Source organism: Chiloscyllium punctatum, chromosome 19 (genome assembly GCF_047496795.1).
Source record: "Chiloscyllium punctatum isolate Juve2018m chromosome 19, sChiPun1.3, whole genome shotgun sequence".
Lineage (NCBI taxonomy): Eukaryota > Metazoa > Chordata > Chondrichthyes > Orectolobiformes > Hemiscylliidae > Chiloscyllium > Chiloscyllium punctatum.
Window position 1 is genome coordinate 90,408,803 of NC_092757.1, and position 17,675 is coordinate 90,426,477.

The following is a 17,675-nucleotide window of genomic DNA, read 5'->3' on the forward strand; positions in this document are numbered from 1 at the left end:
ATTAATAATGCTCCCATCTCCACAACCAGTTCTGGACTGCTCCCAAGCTCCACCCCTCCAGGTCATCTGACCAGGTCCCTTAAAAGGGCAGCACCTGAAACAATATTGCGCTGAGGAACCATAAAGGTCAGGGAAACTCAATGATAGAAAAAAATTTAAGGCTTTGTATCTTAATGCATAAAGCATTTGGAATAAGAGAGACAAACTGATATCATAAATCAAGGTCACAATTGGGCGGTGGGGGGGATACTCAGCGGAGATTATTAAAGTTTCCAGAACAAGTAATACGACAGAAAGTATAGAAACGCCCAGGAATGTAGCCTAGCACAGCAGATAAGGGGACAACAATGAGAAGGGGGTAGTCAACACAGAACTGAGGATCTTAACTATACTCACTATACAAGGCAAGGAAAGTGAGCTTGTGAGCATAGATTGAAATTGTGCGTATCGCAGAGACATGATTGCAAGGGGATCCAGGTTGGGAATTAAACATCCAGGATACATATCTGAGCGAAAGGATGAGCAAATGGCCAGAAATGAAATTAAACCAGTCACCTAAAGTAGTATAGGGTCTGAAAATGTAGAATCTGTATGAGCAGAGTTGAGGAACTGCAAAAGAAAAAAAGACCTTGATGGGTGTTGTGCTGTGTACAGGCCTCCGACCAGGAGTCAGGATGTGGGGCAGAAAATAAATTAGGAGATCAAAAAGGCATGGAAGAAAGGCACTATTACAGTAATCAGGGTCGTCTTCAATATGCAGGTGGACTGGGAAAATCAGGTTAGTAGCCAGTCTGAAGAAAAGAAATTTGTGGAATGTCTACGAGATTTTTTTTTTGGAGCAGCTTGTGGTAGAGCCCACTGGGGAACAGGCAATTCTGGATTTGGTGCTGTGTAATGATTAGGGATTTAAAGTAAGGAATCCCTAGGGAGCAATGACCATGATATGATAGGATTCACCCTACAGTTTCAGGGGGATAAACTGGAATCAGATGTAAGGGTTATAATTAAGTAAGGGTAACTGAAAAGAAATGAGGAACAAGTTGGCCAGGGTTGATTGGAAGGGGAGCCTACAAGGGAAGATGGTGGAGCAGCACTGGCAGACCTTTCTGGTGGTAATTTAGGAGGCACAGCATAAATTCATCCCTAGGAAAAAGAAATATATTCAGGGTAGGAGAAGACAGCAAAGGCTGACAAGGGAGGTCACAGACTGCATAAAAGCAAAAGAAAAACCACATTAACTGAGATAAGGAGGTATTTCTTCAGCCAGAGGGTGGTTAATCTCATCAAACACATTGATGCAGAGGGCTATGGAGGCCAAGTCACTGAATGTATTTAAAACAGAGTTAGAAAAGTTATTGATTGGTAAGGGGATCAAGGATTATGGGAAGAAGGCAAGATATCAGTCATGGAGAAAGTGAGGACTGCAGATGCTGGAGATCAGAGCTGAAAATGTGTTGCTGGAAAAGCGCTTTTCCAGCAAGATATCAGTCATGATCAAATGGTGAAGCAGGATCAATGGGCTGAAGGGCCTAATTGTGCTCCTGTATCTTATGGTCTGTTGGTTTAAGTGCTTCGGATCATCCTGAGCTTTTTAAAACAAACACTAAATGAATGCAAATCTTTCTTCATTCTTATGTCAGTCTTTTCACAGTGTTTCCCCAAAAGTCAAAGTTACCACTTTGCTCTTGTGACCAACTGGTTACTCAGTAACACAGGCACAGACTCAGAAGCAGCAAACTATATCTCTATCTTTACAAACAGGGAATGTAAGACTAAGATCTAGTGTTAATTAAAAGTGATGGAAAAATAGGAAAAGAAATTAAGCTCCATGTGAATGAGTCAAAATCCGAATCGTCTTACTCCACCAGCAATGGTATGCCACAGAGAACAGAGATCCACTGTCTCCAATGCTGTAGATCCCAGCTCAGATTACAGAAGCATGCTCATTGTGTAGACAATGGAGGCCTTCAGCTCCAGCAAGGATATTTCAGTGGTACCTGCCTGGATCCAACTTTCCGAGACACAGTAACCCACAGTCACTTCACTGGGGACCCTCCTGAGGCTGTTCTTTCAGGAAGAACTAGCATGATGGTAAAGACAATCAACTGTCTCCACATCAATCCCTCCTGCCAGCTCTGGCATAAATTCGGTTGGGAATTTCTAAAGATGGAATTGCCAGAATAACTCAAGAACTCTTCCTCAATATGGCATGAATTACGTTCTGATGGTGTTGAGCTATAAATTCACTTGTGCATGCACTTTGTGACCAGAAAATGGAAGGAAGAAAGAAATGAACCTTGAGAGAACAGAATTCTGATGATCTGCTGGGGCGCAAATCTTGGGAAGAAATTTCTCAATGGAGAGGCCTTGATCCTGTACAAGAGCAGGTCAGAGGATAGGAATCCTGCAGAGAGTAATTCACCTCCTGACTCTCAAAAGCCTGTCCACCACAAGGCACAAGTCAGGAGTGTGATGGAATACTCCCCACTTGCCTGGATGAGTGTAGCTCCAACAACACTCAAGAAGTTTGACACCATCCAGAACAAAACAGCCCAGCTGATGACACACACCCACTCCCTCCACCACTGACATTCAGTGGCAGCAGTGTGTACTATCTGCAAGATGCACTGCAGAAATTCACCAAGGCTCCTTAAGAGAGAACATTCTAAACCCAAGACCATTCTCATCTAGAACGACAAGGGCAGCAGGGACATGGGAACCAGGTTCAGGTCCATTGTACCTTGAAGGTGGCTGCACAGCTGAATAGAGTGGTCAAGAAGGCATTTGGTATGCTTACCTTCATCGCATGGGGTATTGAGTATAAGAGCTGGCAGGTCATGTTAAAATTGTACAAGACTTTGGTTCGGCCGCATTTAGAATACTGTGTATAGTTCTGGTCGCCACATTACCAAAAGGATGTGAATGCTTTGGAGAGGATGCAGAGAATTTTTATGAGAATGTTGCCTGGTATGGAAGGTGCTACCTATGAAGAGAGGTTGAGTAGGTTAGGATTGCTTTCTTTAGAAAAAAGGAGATTATGGGGGGACTTGACTGAGGTCTACAAAATTATGAAGGGTATAGACAGGGTAGATAGAGATAAGCTTTTTCCAAGGGTGAGGGATTCAATAACGAGAGGTCGCGCGTTCAAGGTGAAAGGTGAAAAGTTTAAGGGGAATATATGCAGCAAGTACTTTACACAGAGGGTTGTAGGTGCCTTGGAACGCATTGCCAGCAGAGGTAGTAGAGACAGGCACGGTAGGTTCATTTAAGGTGCGTCTGGACAGATGCATGAGTAGATGGAGAGCAGAGGGATATACAGTAGATGCTTAGGAATTGGATGATAGGTTTAGACAGCGGATTTGGATTGACTCAGACTTGGAGGGCCGAAAGACCTGCTCCTGGGCTGTAAATTTTCTTTGGTCTTTGTACCAACTCCTGCAGGTTCGCCTCCATGTGACAGACAATCTTGACTTGGTTAAAAATCACATAAAACCAAGTTATAGTCCAACAGGTTTATTTGGAAACACTAGCTTTCCAAGCACTGCTCCTTCATCAGGTAGCTGATCAGCGCAACAAAAGTTAGTGCTTCCAAATAAACCTGTTGGACTATAACCTGGTGTTGCATGATGTTTAACTTTGTACAGCCTAGTTCAACACCGGCACCTCCAACTCAATCTTGACTTGGATATTTATCAGTGTCACTGGGTCAAAATCCTGGAAAACCCACTTTAATGGCAGAGTGGATCTACCTACAACACATTGACTAATGGTTCAAGAATACTGTTCACCACAACCATCTCAAGGGCAACTAGGGATGGACAATAAATGCTGGCCCAGCCTGTGATGCCTATGTTCCTTGAATGACTAAAACAAAATGCTCTCACCTTGTAATTAACAGCTTCTAGTTTAACTCAATATTGTGAACATAAAAAAGGCTAAAATTCCAGGTATATTAAGCCAATGCATATTGTTCAGAACACAATCTCTTAGAGTTATAGAGATGTACAGCATAGAAACAGACCCTTCGGTCCAACCCGTCCATGCCGACCAGATATCCCAACCAATCTAGTCCCACCTGCCAGCACCCGACCCATATCCCTCCAAACCCTTCCTATTCATATACCCATCCAAATGCCTCTTAAATGTTGCAATTATATTTGGGTAGTTTTAAAAGATCCATAACATTATTGAAAATGAGCAAAGATCTCAGATGTTCTTACCATCATTGATACAATGTGATTAGATCAAACTAACTGATCATTTGTCTCAGTTCTGTCTGTGGGACCTTACCTGTTGCAAAATTACTGACATATTTCCCTACACATGTGCTGCTTCTGCTTCAAAAGTGATTCACTGACTGTGAAGGTCTTTGCATGCATGGGATCATCGAATTATCCGTTAAAGCTGTCAGTTTGAAATGGGGCTGTGCTATATCAGTGTGCAAATACTTCAAAGCACATTTCGAGCTCCTTTGGCAGCTATTTTAACAAAACTGTTAACTATTTCAAAAAAGGGCCTGATGCAATATTACAGAATCACACAATTATTAAAGAGGAGGTCATTCAGCTCCACTATGCATGCATTAGCTTTTCAAATGAGCCTCATTATTTAGTATCAATCTTCTGTTTTCCTCCCATACCATCATAATTTTTAAAAATCTAAACAAAGATCCATTACCCTCTTGAATACCCCAGCTGAACCTCCGTCCCACCACATTTTCAGGTAGTACATTCCAGACCCCAACTACTCGCTGAGTGAAAATGTTTTTTCTCATATTGCCATAGCTTGTTTTGTAAATCACTTAAAATCTATGCACATGGGAACAGTTTCTCCCCATCTAAGGAAGAAAGTTATGTGTGGAGTCAGAGAAAATGGGTGAGATTCTTAATGAGTACTTTGTATTGGTATTCACCGAGGAGAGGGACATGATGAATATTGAGGTTAGGGATAGATCTTTAATTACTCTAGGTCAAGGAGAAAGTGAGGACTGCAGATGCTGGAGATCAGAGCTGAAAATGTGTTGCTGGAAAAGCGCAGCAGGTCAGGCAGCATTGGTTACTCTAGGTCAAGTCAGCATAAGGAAGGAGGAAGTGTTGGGTACTCTAAAAGACATTAAGGTGGACAAGTTCCCATGTCCCCAAGTCCCCAAAGTACTGAAGGAAGCAAGAGAGGAAATAACTGAGGCCTGAACAGATATCTTTGCAGCATCCTTGAACACAGGTGAGGTCCCGGAGGACTGGAGAATTGCTAATGCAGTCCCCTTTTTTAAGAAGGGTAGCAGGGATAATCCAGGTCATTGTAGACCGGTGAGTCTGACGTCGGTAGTAGGGCAGCTGCTGGGAAAGATACAAGGGATAGAATCTATTCCCATTTGGAAGAAAATGGGCTTATCAGTAATAGGCAGCATTTTGTGCAGGCAAGGTCATGTCTTACCAACTTATTAGAATTCTTTGAGGAAGTGACAAAGTTGATTGATGAGGGAACAGCTGTATGTGTCATATACATGGACTTCAATAAGGCATTTGATAAGGTTCCCCATGGTAGGCTGATGGAGTAAGTGAAGTCACATGGGCCCAGGGTGTACTAGCTAGATGGATAGAGAACGGGCTGGGCAACAGGAGACAGAGAGTAGTAGTGGAGGGAGTTTTGCAAAATGGAGAACTGTGACCAGTGGTGTTCCAAAGGGATCTGTGCTGGGGCCACCGTTGTTTCTGGTATACATAAATGATTGGACTGAACATGTGTTGCTGGAAAAGCGCAGCAGTTCAGGCAGCATCCAAGGAGCAGGAGAATCGGTGTTTCGGGTATGAGCCCTTCTTCATTCCTGAAGAAACGTCGATTCTCCTGCTCCTTGGATGCTGCCTGACCTGCTGCGCTTTTCCAGCAACACATTTTTCAGCTCTGATCTCCAGCATCTGCAGTCCTCACTTTCTCATAAATGATCTGGAGGAAGGTATAGTTTGATCTGATTAGCAAGTTTGCAGATAACAGTAAGATTGGTGGAGTAGCAGATAGTGAAGGGGACTGTCAGAGAATACAGCAGAATATAGATAGATTAGAGAGTTGGGCAGAGAAATAGCAGATGGAGTTCAATCTGGGCAAATGCAAGATGATGCATTTTGGAAGATCCAATTCAAGAACGAACTGTACAGTAAAGTCCTGGGGAAAATTGATGTACACAGAGAACTGGGTGTTCATGTCCATTGTACCCTGAAGGTCGCAATGCAGGTCAATAGAATGGTCAAGAAGGCATACAGCATGCTTTACTTCATCGGACGGGGTATTGAGTACATAAATTGGCAGGTCATGTTACAGTTGTATAAAACTTTGGATCAGCGACATTTGGAATATTGCATATATATCCAGTTGCCACATTACTAAAAGGATATGGATGTTTTGGAGAGGGTGCAGAGGAGGTTCACCAGGACATTGCCTGCTATGGAGGGCACTAGCTATGAAGGAATTTGAGTAGATTAGGATTATTTTCATTAGAAAGACAGAGGCTGAGGGGGGGAACCTGATTGAGGTCTACAAAAATCATGAGAGGTATAGGCAGGGCGGATAGCAAGAAGCTTTTTCCCAGCGTGGGGGACTTAAATATTAGGGGTCACGAGTTCAAAGTGAGAGGGAAAAGTTTACTATTCACTGTTCACTATCTGTCTCTATCCTCCTTTATGGTACTTGTTAAAAATCAAGCAGCATGCCCATCTGATCTAAAATCCATTTCATTGGTTCAGTACCAAATTTGTTTGAAAATACTCCGATCAATCAACGTGGAACATTTTACAATACTAAAGGTGCTATTTAAATGTAAGTTGTTGCTGTTATGAATGAAATAATCTCTTGTGCTGAGTATCAGTCTTGGCTCAGTGGGTAAGATTCTAACTTCTGAGCCAGAAGTCTGAGTCTCAGTCAGTGCTATGCCAGAAGATTAAGCACAAGGTTTAGACTGACAGTCACAGCGGAGTACTGGGGGAGCACTTCACCGTCAGAACTACAATTTTTGGGATGAAATGTTAAACTAACAACCCATCTGCTCTCTCAGGTGGTCATAAAAGATCACATGAAGCTATTTTGGGGAGGATCAGAAGAGATCTACCCCTCTTCTGGGGCCAATAGCTATTTCTCATCCAACATCACTAAAACAGATGGTCTGGCCATCGTCCTATTACTGTCAGTTGGACTTGGCTGTGTGTAAATTGTTTATGCATTTCCCTACATTACAGCATTTCAGAATTACCTTCTTGTTTGTAAAGAGCATTAAGATGTCCTGAAGTTTTAAAGGTATTACATTACTGCAAGTATTTCCTTCTTGTAGAGATGCCTTGTTGTCAAGAGTTAATAAGTTAATCATTGTCTTAATCATCTTGTAACAAAAGCTGAAAGCTGTCACCCATCCCATGGACTGGCCACTGTTTTTGCTAATGGATTTCTTTGTGGGAAATTACTAGTGAATACACGGTATCACTTATGGTAGCTGGAAGTGAAATTAACAGTCAAACCCCCTTGCGCTGACAGGTAAATTTTCTGTTTGAACCAAATGCCAACAGTGAACAATTGGTGAGCAGTAAATGTTTTTGTCTGTTTGTTCACTCACATGTCCAAATGGATCCAAGTGATTGTTAGTCAGTTTCAGCTTCTGAAAGGAGACAAGTTGCCGCATCCAGTGTGCTCCTGTTGCTGGCGAGTCTGGGTGTACATATAGCCTCCCAGGCATAGCAGGCTCTGCTTTTCCAGCCACCATCCTGGAACAAAATGAGGAACAAAAACCTGAGTCTACAAGTTATATTGCGCCCTCTATATAAAGTGATAGGGGAGAATCCATGAGCAAAAGAAAATCCACTTATATTTTATTCACATACAGAGTAGCATGTATTGTTTAATGGGATAGGGTATCTCTTGTAAAGACACCATTTGTTGCCAATCCCTAATTGCCCTGGAGAACTAGTAGTGAGCTGCCTTCCTGAACCACTGCAGGTCCATGGGGTGTAGCTAAACCCAGAGTACAGTTTGAAAGAGAGCTCCAGGATTTTGATCCAGTGACAGTGAAGAAATTAAGAAATAGTTCCAAGTCAAAATCGTGTGTGGCTTGGAGGGTTCTTGCAAGTGGTGTGTTTCCATTTCTCCACTCAACATGAATTTCCAAGTGGTAGAGGTGTGTGTGTGTGGATTTGCAAGATTCTGTTGGACAAACCTTGTCGAGTTGTTGCAATGCAACTTATGGACAGTGCACACTGCTGTCACTCTGTTTCAATAGTGAGAGGAGTGGTGGGAAGGTTGCCAACTAAGGAAGTTGCTTTGTCTTGGGAGGTGTTAAAATACTTGAGTATTGTTGGAGCTGCACCCTTCTAGACCTTGTGTTTAGTGATCGGTTTTGAGTAAGAATGTAGCTGAGATGACAGGGTCAGTTTTAGCCTGATCTATTCAACAGGAAACTGACCCATATAAAGAAGACTGAATAAAACTGAAAGAACTGCAGATGCTGTAAATCAGAAACAAAAACTGAAGTAGCTGGAAAAGCTCAGCAGGTCGAACAGCATCTCTAGAGAGAAATCACAGTTAATGTTTCAAGTCCAGTAACCCTTCCTCAGAACAGTTCTGAGGAAGAGTCGCCAGACCTGAAACGTTAACTCTGATTTCTATTCACAAATGCTGACAGACCTGGTAAGCTTTTCCAGTTACTTCTGTGTTTGTTCCATAAAGAGAAGAAAATTAACTCCAGATCGGTTTTCTGCCAGGATGGTTAAATTAAGACTGCTCTCCACATTTAAAGCAGAGACAAGGATTGAGAAACTGAGATTATTCTAATCACAAGTAAAAGAAGGGTAAGTGGAGATTTAATACAAGAGTTCAAAACTAAATTGATAGATTAGATAAACTGTTTCCAATGACAGGAAGGTCAGCATTCAAATAAGATAGATTTTAGAAAATTTGAAAGAAAGGTTTGCCTGGATAGTGAATGAGGAGAATTCTTTGTGGTGAGTCATTGTGATTTGATACCTCCTGAAAAGATACTTGAAGGTTGTCCAGTCATAACTTTCAAAAGGGATTTGGGAAATACTTGGAAAAGTACAAATTGCAGGGCTATGGAGAAAGAGCAAAGGAATAGGACTTTGACTGAATAGTTCTTTAGGAGAGAGGGCCAGGCTCAATGGGACTCTGGCCTCCTTCTATGCTTTAAATTTCTCTGATTTCTAATAGCGACGTTTCAAACACTCACCACTTGTTGTCACAAAACTTATAACGATGGTCATCAGCAGGCACAATGTCAATCAGCAGAATGTACTTTGTCTTGGGATTCATCCCTGTAACTTTCACCTTGTAACTTGGAAACATCCGCCTATAGGAATAATCAGAAAGAGGCAGCTTACAAACTGATACCAAGGCAGCAAATTTAAATTATTCCATTGCACAAAACCTCCTTCTTCAAATTTCTCACCACCAGTACCTTCTCAAAGATAAATAGGGATGGGCAATAAATGCCTGAAATGAATACCAGGGCAAAATGGTCAAGAGTAAAATTTAAAAAGTTTAAATATGAAGACAGGTTACACAGTCCAATCTTAAATTGGCTTTAATTTAGAGCATGAAGGGGTAAATTACTTTCAGGGTTTAAAGTGATCAAAGAAGTTTATGGGGCAGATACAGAATGATTTGTTTGAATGAGGGAACCAAGAATAAAAAGGCATGGCATTAAAGTTGGAGTTTGACCATTCAACAATAATGTGAAGAAACCCATGTACATTGAGCGGATTCTCGAACTTTCTTCTCAAAAGCAGTGGAAGTTAGATTAAGTGATGTTTTCAAAATAGACCGTTAGATTGTTTTGGACTAGAATATTACAAGTTCTGCGATGATGATAAATAAATGGAGTTCAGGAACAGTTCAGGCATAATGTAACTGAACCTATGGAACATTTGAGGACTCATGTTCCTTTTACCTATTTATATAAAGATAGATATTTTCTAACCAACCTGTTCAGAGACATTATGGTGCACCTCTGGAACAGGCGGTACTTAAACCCATGCCTCCTAGCTCAGAGGCAGATACACTACTACTGTCCCACTAGAACACTCATTTTGATGAAAATAGAATTTGTCTTATATTATTTATTATGAATTCACATACTAGCCTACTGCCCACTACTTTATCGGTCTCATTAACCAATGTAAAACAAACAGATTGACAGCTGCATTCAAGTCGCAGACAGAAGACTCTCACCAAGATCCCATTAAGTGTTTGTCCATTAATATCTTCCTGAAGAAGGGCTGATGCCCGAAACGTCGATTCTCCTGTTCCTTGGATGCTGCCTGACCTGCTGCGCTTTTCCAGCAACACATTTTCAGCATTAATATCTTCCACAATTATTTCTGAGCTCATGAGGAGACCGATGAGGTATTCTAGGTTCAATCGTGCCTACTACAGGCATGCAGATGTCACAAATTTTAAAACGATCTTGTTTTTAAAAGGATAAAACAGCTCTTTAAAATGACGCAACATATCACATGACTTCAACAATAACTGCTCAGAAAACCAGAACCTCAGTCGAATACCTCATTAATGTATGAACCATCCCAGCCACTTGTGACATCAATTCCGACTTTGAGGTTGAACTGTAGATCGTAGAGCAGCAGGACTATGATGAGCCTGCTAATCCCTGCCACATCATGCAGAATAGCAACACTGAAACTCAGTGGGTGTTAGACAAATATGGTGAGCATCATCAACCTTTCATTTTACAGAGATTGCTCCTCAGCTCAAACACAAAGATCCTCGCTCTTTCAAAAACCAGAAATACGAAAGGCTGCAGCGCAGGATATGTGAGTTCAGCCCACTCCCTTACTTACACAAAGACTTTGGACGAGCAACATAATATTACAGTAGAAGCTGTTCGGCTTCAGAAAAGAATCATAAAATCCCCATAGTGTGGAAACAGGCCTTTTAACCCCGCATGTCCACACTGACCCTCTGAAAAGTATCTCACCCAGACTCCCATTCCCCTACAATTACCCCTGACTAATGCACCTAGCTTACACATCCCTGAAGACTACAGGCAATTTAGCAAGCCAATTCACCTAACCTGCACATCTTTGGATTGCAGGAGGAAACCAGAGCACCTGAAGGAAATCCACGCAGACACGGGGAGAATATGCAAACTCCATACAGACAGTTGCCCGAAGCTGGAATCAAACCCGAGTCCCTGGTGGTGTGAGGCAGCAGTGCTAATCACTGAGCTACCGTGCTGCCCATAAAATACATCACAGGGAAGCAAATACCATCTGTGACATCCCCAAAATGCCATCAAAACAGATTCAAGCCCACTACACTGCCAAGGTAAATCAGTGACCCAGTGAAAGTAGAAGAAGGCTTCTATGCTAACCTGTTCCCAACCTAAGTTTTCTTAGCTTAAAGTCAACCTCAAGGTAACTGCAAGAAACTTGGTAGTTTACTGAGAATTCTCCTGATCTACACTTCAGTTAAAGCATTATTCAGCTAAGAAACTAAAGGCCTTCTATGAAAAATTGAAATCATTACAACCTGTAATTTTATTTTCTTTCGACCTGTACCTAATGTACAAGAACCTATATGAGATGCCCCAATGAGTCCACTGGGGAAATTTGTCATAATAAATAACTTTTTAAAATTTCAAATTCACAAAAATTATTTGAATTGGGCCAACTCATCCTGAGTGTAAGAAAACACCAACACCTCATACAGAAAGATAATCTGATCACAGACAATAATAAAACACCAAACACTGTTTGTGACCTGAACTAAGATAAAATGTGGTACAATTTCCATTCTTGGTCATTGCTCAGTAGTGTTTGATGTCTTTTGAGCATTTGCGATTGTCCAGTGAGGGCAGGGGTCAGGTTTGGCTGTGGTTCACCCTATAATTGATCAGCCAATCGCTCCTTAGGTTCAAGCAAAGATTGGTTGATTCAAGCAGCTGTCACAGGCAGAAATCACTCCGAACAAAAAGCAGGGACTTCGACAACAGGAAGAGCAAAGTAACTGCACATGGGATAGAGGGTTTGCATTTAAATAGTGCTCTGCTCAACCTTCATACATTTCAAAATCATTTTCATTGTTGCAATGTTCGAAATGTGTAAAGCAATTGCATACAATAAGCTCCTACAAACAGCAATGTGATAATGACAGCTAATTTATTGTAATGGTAATGGTTACTGGATAACTATTGGCTAGGACGCTCAGGGGAAGTCTCCCTGCTCTTCTCCAGTGTAGTGCCTTGGAATTTTTATGCCAACAAGGCCTCAGTTTAACTATTCACCCAAAGGTCTCCAACTTTGATGGTGTAGCACTCCCACATTCCTAACACTGGAAAATTAAAGCAGTGATCCAATGATTGGGATCATGAACCTGCAACTTTCTGACTCAGGAGCTGAAGTGTTTGCCACTGAGCCTCTTCAAATTCAGGGCTGGGGGATTAAAGGGATCAGAAGAGAATAAAACTCACATAGATGTCGAAACCTTGCAGTGAAATAGAAGACAAGGAACAGAGAAAGCACAGAAACGAAGAGGGATGAGAGGCTGTGAGTGGGGGTAGTTAATGAGATGTATGACCAGGGACAGCGTCATACCAAATAGGATTTATTACACCCGGCTTCTGGAAAATAATTTGTTGCTCAACCCACATGCCTGAAGTTAGCAGCTAAAGTAGCCTGGCCTTATAAATTTTAAGTGCTTTTTTAATGGCAATAAAAAGAGTCAAGGCATGTGAAATTCATATTGTTGACATATCTGGATATTTTTAAGTGGGTTCACAGAGAACTCAAGTAGCAGAATTATAGTCAGCTGAAGTAGCTGAAAGGATCAGAGCTTTTCCAGCTTGTTGAGCTGTAGAATGAATGCAGACTACCCCAGCTTACCTGCCGATCTCTGCTTTTCATTTTGTGTTATTTTATTAACATCCTCGTCGGGCTTTTAACTGTCTTTGCCCAATGTTGAGTTTTCTAGACCCTGTCAGTGAACGTGATGTAGTTGAAAACAGTCTGTTTATACTTGGAGAATTCAATTAATAAAAACATTTTATGTGTGTTTTTTAAAACCCCCTTCATTTCTTCTTCTCAATGTAATTCCACAGGACAGTTGATTATTTTGATAAGGGGTTTGCTGTTTGACAGCACCACAGAGATAAGTTGCTTTTAAATGTTTTCTTAACATTAAGCTTGTCTTGTATTCCTCTTCATTCCCCTCCCCTCCGGACCATCATTCCTGATAGCTCACATGCCATATGTCACAGTTAAAGTCAGTTATTTGTGACCAAATGTCACCTGGTTTTTCACCTTGTCATTGCTCGTCACACATACCACACGTACCCATTTCTAACAGGGTCAATTATTTTACCCAATTTTGAAAGGAACAGATGGCTTTGGACTTTGGGCCCCATCACTGAGATTTTCCTCATCTCATTTCTGGCTCCTTACAGACTATTTGACAGAGAGTGATTGTAATGATTAGTCAATAAATCCACGATACAGGGTCTTGTAATGCAGTGGAAGTGCACCTACCTCTGAGCAAGCAGGGTGACTAATATTACTAATAAATCTGTTATTGTATCTTATGATACCAGGATGGTGGACAGTACAAGGCCCAGCTATCTTTACTTGCTTGGTCAATGACCTTCACCCCACCAGAAGGTCAGAAGTGGGAAGGTTTACTGAAGATTGCACAATGTTCAGCACCATTCACAACTCCTCAGAGACTGAAAACAGCCCATGTCCAAGTGCAGCAAGATCTGGACAGCATCCAGGCTTGGGCTTATAAGTGGCAAGTAACCTTCATCCACACAATTCCCAGTCAATCACCATCTCCAACAAGAGACAACCTAATCATCACTTCTTGATAGTCAATGGCATTACCATCTCTGAATCACCACTATCAACATCCTAGGGTTTACCATCTACCAGAAACTGAATTGGACACGCCATATAAATACTTTTTTGACAAGAATAGGTAAGAGGCCAAGATTCCTGGAGCAAATAACTCACCTCCTGACTCCCCAAAGCCTGTTCACCATCTATAAGCCAAAGTCAGGAGTGAGATGGAATATTCCCCACTTGCCTGGATGGGTGCAGCTCCAACAACACTCAAGAAGCTTGACACCATCCAGGTCAAAGTAGCCCACTTGAATGGCACCACATCCACAAACATGCACTCCCTCACTCCCTAACAGCAGTGTACAACATCTACAAGATGCACTGCAGAAGTTCACCAAAGATTCTTAGACAGCAACTTCCAAACAACTGTCTTGAAGGACAAGTGCAGGAGATACAGAGGAACACCACCACTATTAGCCTGACTTGGAAATATGTTGCTGTTCCTTCACTGTTGCTGGTCAAACTCCTGGAGTGCCCTCACTAAGGGCATTGTGGATCTACCTAAAGCACATGGACTGCAATGGTTCACAAAGGCAACTCACTGCCACAAGGGCAACTAGGGATATTGTCATGGAGTGTATTAGAGATGTACAGCATGGAAACAGACCCTTCGGTCCAACCCGTCCATGCCAACCAGATATCCCAACCCAACCTAGTCCCACCTGCCAGCACCCGGCCCATATCCCTCCAAACTCTTCCTATTCATATATCCATCCAAATGCCGTTTAAATGTTGCAATTGTACTAGCCTCCACCACTTCTTCTGGCAGCTCATTCCATACACGTACCACCCTCTGCGTGAAAAAGTTGCCCCTTAGGTCTGTTTTATATCTTTCCCCTCTCACCCTAAACCTATGCCCTCGAGTTTTGGACTTCCCCACCTTAGGGAAAAGACTTTGTCTATTTATCCTATCCATGCCCCTCATAATTTTGTAAACCTCTATAAGGTCACCCCTCAGCCTCTGATGCTCCAGGGAAAACAGCCCCAGCCTGTTCAGCCTCTCCCTATAGCTCAAATCCTCCAACCCTGGCAACATCCTTGTAAATCTTTTCTGAACCCTTTCATGTTTCACAACATCTTTCTGATTGGAAGGAGACCAGAATTGCACACAATATTCTAACAGTGATCTAACCAATGTCCTGTACAGCCGCAACATGACCTCCCAACTCCTGTACTCAGTACTCTGACCGATAAAGGAAAGCATACCAAACGCCTTCTTCACTATCCTATCTACCTGCGACTCTACTTTCAAGGAGCTATGAACTTGCACTCCAAGGTCTCTTTGTTCAGCAACACTCCCTAGGATCTTACCATTAAGTGTATAAGTCCTGCTAAGATTTGCTTTTCAAAATGCAGCACCTCACATTTATCTGAATTATACTCCATCTGCCACTTCTCAACCCATTGGCCCATCTGATCAAGATCCTGTTGTAATCTGAAGTAACCTTCTTTGCTGTTCACTACACCTCCAATTTTGGTGTCATCTGCAAACTTACTAACTATACCATTTATGCTCACATCCAAATCATTTATATAAATGACGAAAATGGGTAATAAATTCCAGGCCAGACAATGACGCCCATGTTCCATGTGTGAATAAACAAAACGTGAACTAAGTTTGGGAGAAGATTTGTAGCTCGGGTGCTCGTTGTTGTGGTTCTGTTTGCCGAGCTGGGAACTTGTCTTGCAAACATTTCGTCCCCTGTCTAGGTGACATCCTCAGTGCTTGGGAGCCTCCTGTGAGGCTAGATAAAAGTGAACTAGATAAAGGTTGGTCTTTATTTGCTGACTATGTCCAATGCATGTTGAGCAGAGCATAATAACTACTGAAGGTTTTCACTGTACCTTAGTACACGTGACAATAAATTCAATTCAAATTCAATTCAATTCAGGTGTAAGAGCAGTGTCATAGTGAGCTGCTTTCACATCTGTCTGATCTAACACCTGAAACAGCACCACAAACCACACATTAATTTTGGACCTAGAGTCAGTGTCCAAAGTAATAAATAACAGTAACCCAAAAGATGGATACTTGACACCATGAATACTTGAAAGCTCATGTACCTGAAATGTTAACTCTTGAGCATCTCTACACAGATGTTATCAGACCTGTTGAGTAATTCCTGCATTATCTGCTTTAATAACAACCTGCTTCTACATGGTGCTGTTTAACATTGTCAAACATCCTTATTGTCCAAGTTGTATGGAACAGTGGATGTGCCAAGTGTGGGAGTAGCTGATTCAGCTTGACACACATTCATCATCCCATTTAATTCACAGAATGGTCACAGTGCAGAAGGAGGCCATTTAGCCCATGGTATCTGCACCAGCTCTCTGAGCAGTTTAAGAGTTGCAATAAGGAGCAGTAAGGAAAAGCCAGAAGACATGGACCATATTGGAACTAATAACGTAGCCAGGAAATGTGATGAGGTCCTGCAAAAGGAGTTAGGCAGCAAGTTAAAAAGTAGGACCTCGAGGGTTGCAATCTCAGGAATACTCCCTATGCCATATGTTAGTGAGACCAGAACTATGAAGATATTACAGCTGAATAGGTAGCTAAAGAGCTAGTGTAGGAGGGAGGGATTCAGATATCTGGATCATTGGGATCTCTTCCAGGGCAGGTGGGACCTGTACAAAAGGGTCAGGTTGTATTTAAACTAGAAGAGCACCAATATCCTTGCAGAAAGGTTTGCTATTGCCACCTGGGAGGGTTTAATCTAGTATGGCAGGGGGTTGGGAACCAGATCAGTAGGTCAGTATGTGAACAGAAGGTACAGGTTAATAGGATGAACCAGCAGAACCAGTTTAATGAACAAAGCGGGACTATAAAAAGTGCACTGAGTAAGACAGAAGGGAGAAATACTAAAATGATGCTGAAGTTCAGGATAGGGTGTACAGCCAAATTTAAAGCTCTTTATACAAATTCATAGAGTATAAGGAACAAATTACATGAGCTTCAGGCACAGATTTAAATTGGAAACTATGGTATAGTTGCCATTATGGAGACACTGCTGCATGATAGTCAGGACTGGGAACTAAACAGGTTATAATGTTTACTGGAGGGAAACCAGAAGAGGGGGTGGAGTAGCATCACTGATGAGTAACAGAATCACCTCTATGGTGGGAGAGGATGTAATGAGGGGAAAGCACCCAATGGAGACCTTACAGTGGAACTGAGGTACCATAAAGGAACTAAAACTATAATAGTTGTCATATATAAACCACCTGACAGCAGCTTAGAAGTGGTTTATTGTATAAAAGCTGAAACAAGGCAACTATAGCAAAGAGGTAAAAACAATGACTGCAGATGCTGGAAACCAGATTCTGGATTAGAGGTGCTGGAAGAGCACAGCAGTTCAGGCAGCATCCAAGTAGCTTTGAAATCATTATAGCAAAGGCAGAGTAGTATTAACTGGTGATTTTAACCTTAACATAGACTGGGGGAGATAGACAGCACCTGCCAGAAAGCTGTGAATTTCGAGAGAGTGTCCAGAATAGTTTCTTATGGTGATAGATGTTGGATATAACCCAGTGATATTGGATCTAATAATGAGCAATGGGCCTGATTTAATTAGTGACTGAGTAGTTCATGAGCAGTTGTCAAACAATGATCATAACATGATCAAATTTTTATGTACCATTTGTAAGTGATATGCAAAGATTAGATACTAGAATTTTGGATTTAAGTAAGGCAGACTTTAATGGGATGAGACAGAGACTATCCACAGTAAACTGGGAAGCTCTGCTAATAGGTAAAACAACCAAGGGATTGTG

General features: G+C 41.8%; 1 protein-coding gene across 5 annotated transcripts in view; it reads right to left on the bottom strand.

Annotated features, from left to right (window-relative positions):
* tbx4 (T-box transcription factor 4) overlaps positions 1–17,675 on the bottom strand; it is a 144,730-nt gene that overhangs the window by 39,887 nt on the left and 87,168 nt on the right. For all 5 annotated transcript variants that reach the window (XM_072590038.1, XM_072590039.1, XM_072590041.1 and 2 more), the window contains exons 4-5: positions 9,221–9,340; positions 7,598–7,745 (exon numbers count right to left, since the gene is read on the bottom strand). In XM_072590038.1, coding sequence (XP_072446139.1) covers positions 7,598–7,745; positions 9,221–9,340 — 268 coding nt within the window. The remainder of the gene's footprint in view (positions 1–7,597; positions 7,746–9,220; positions 9,341–17,675) is intronic.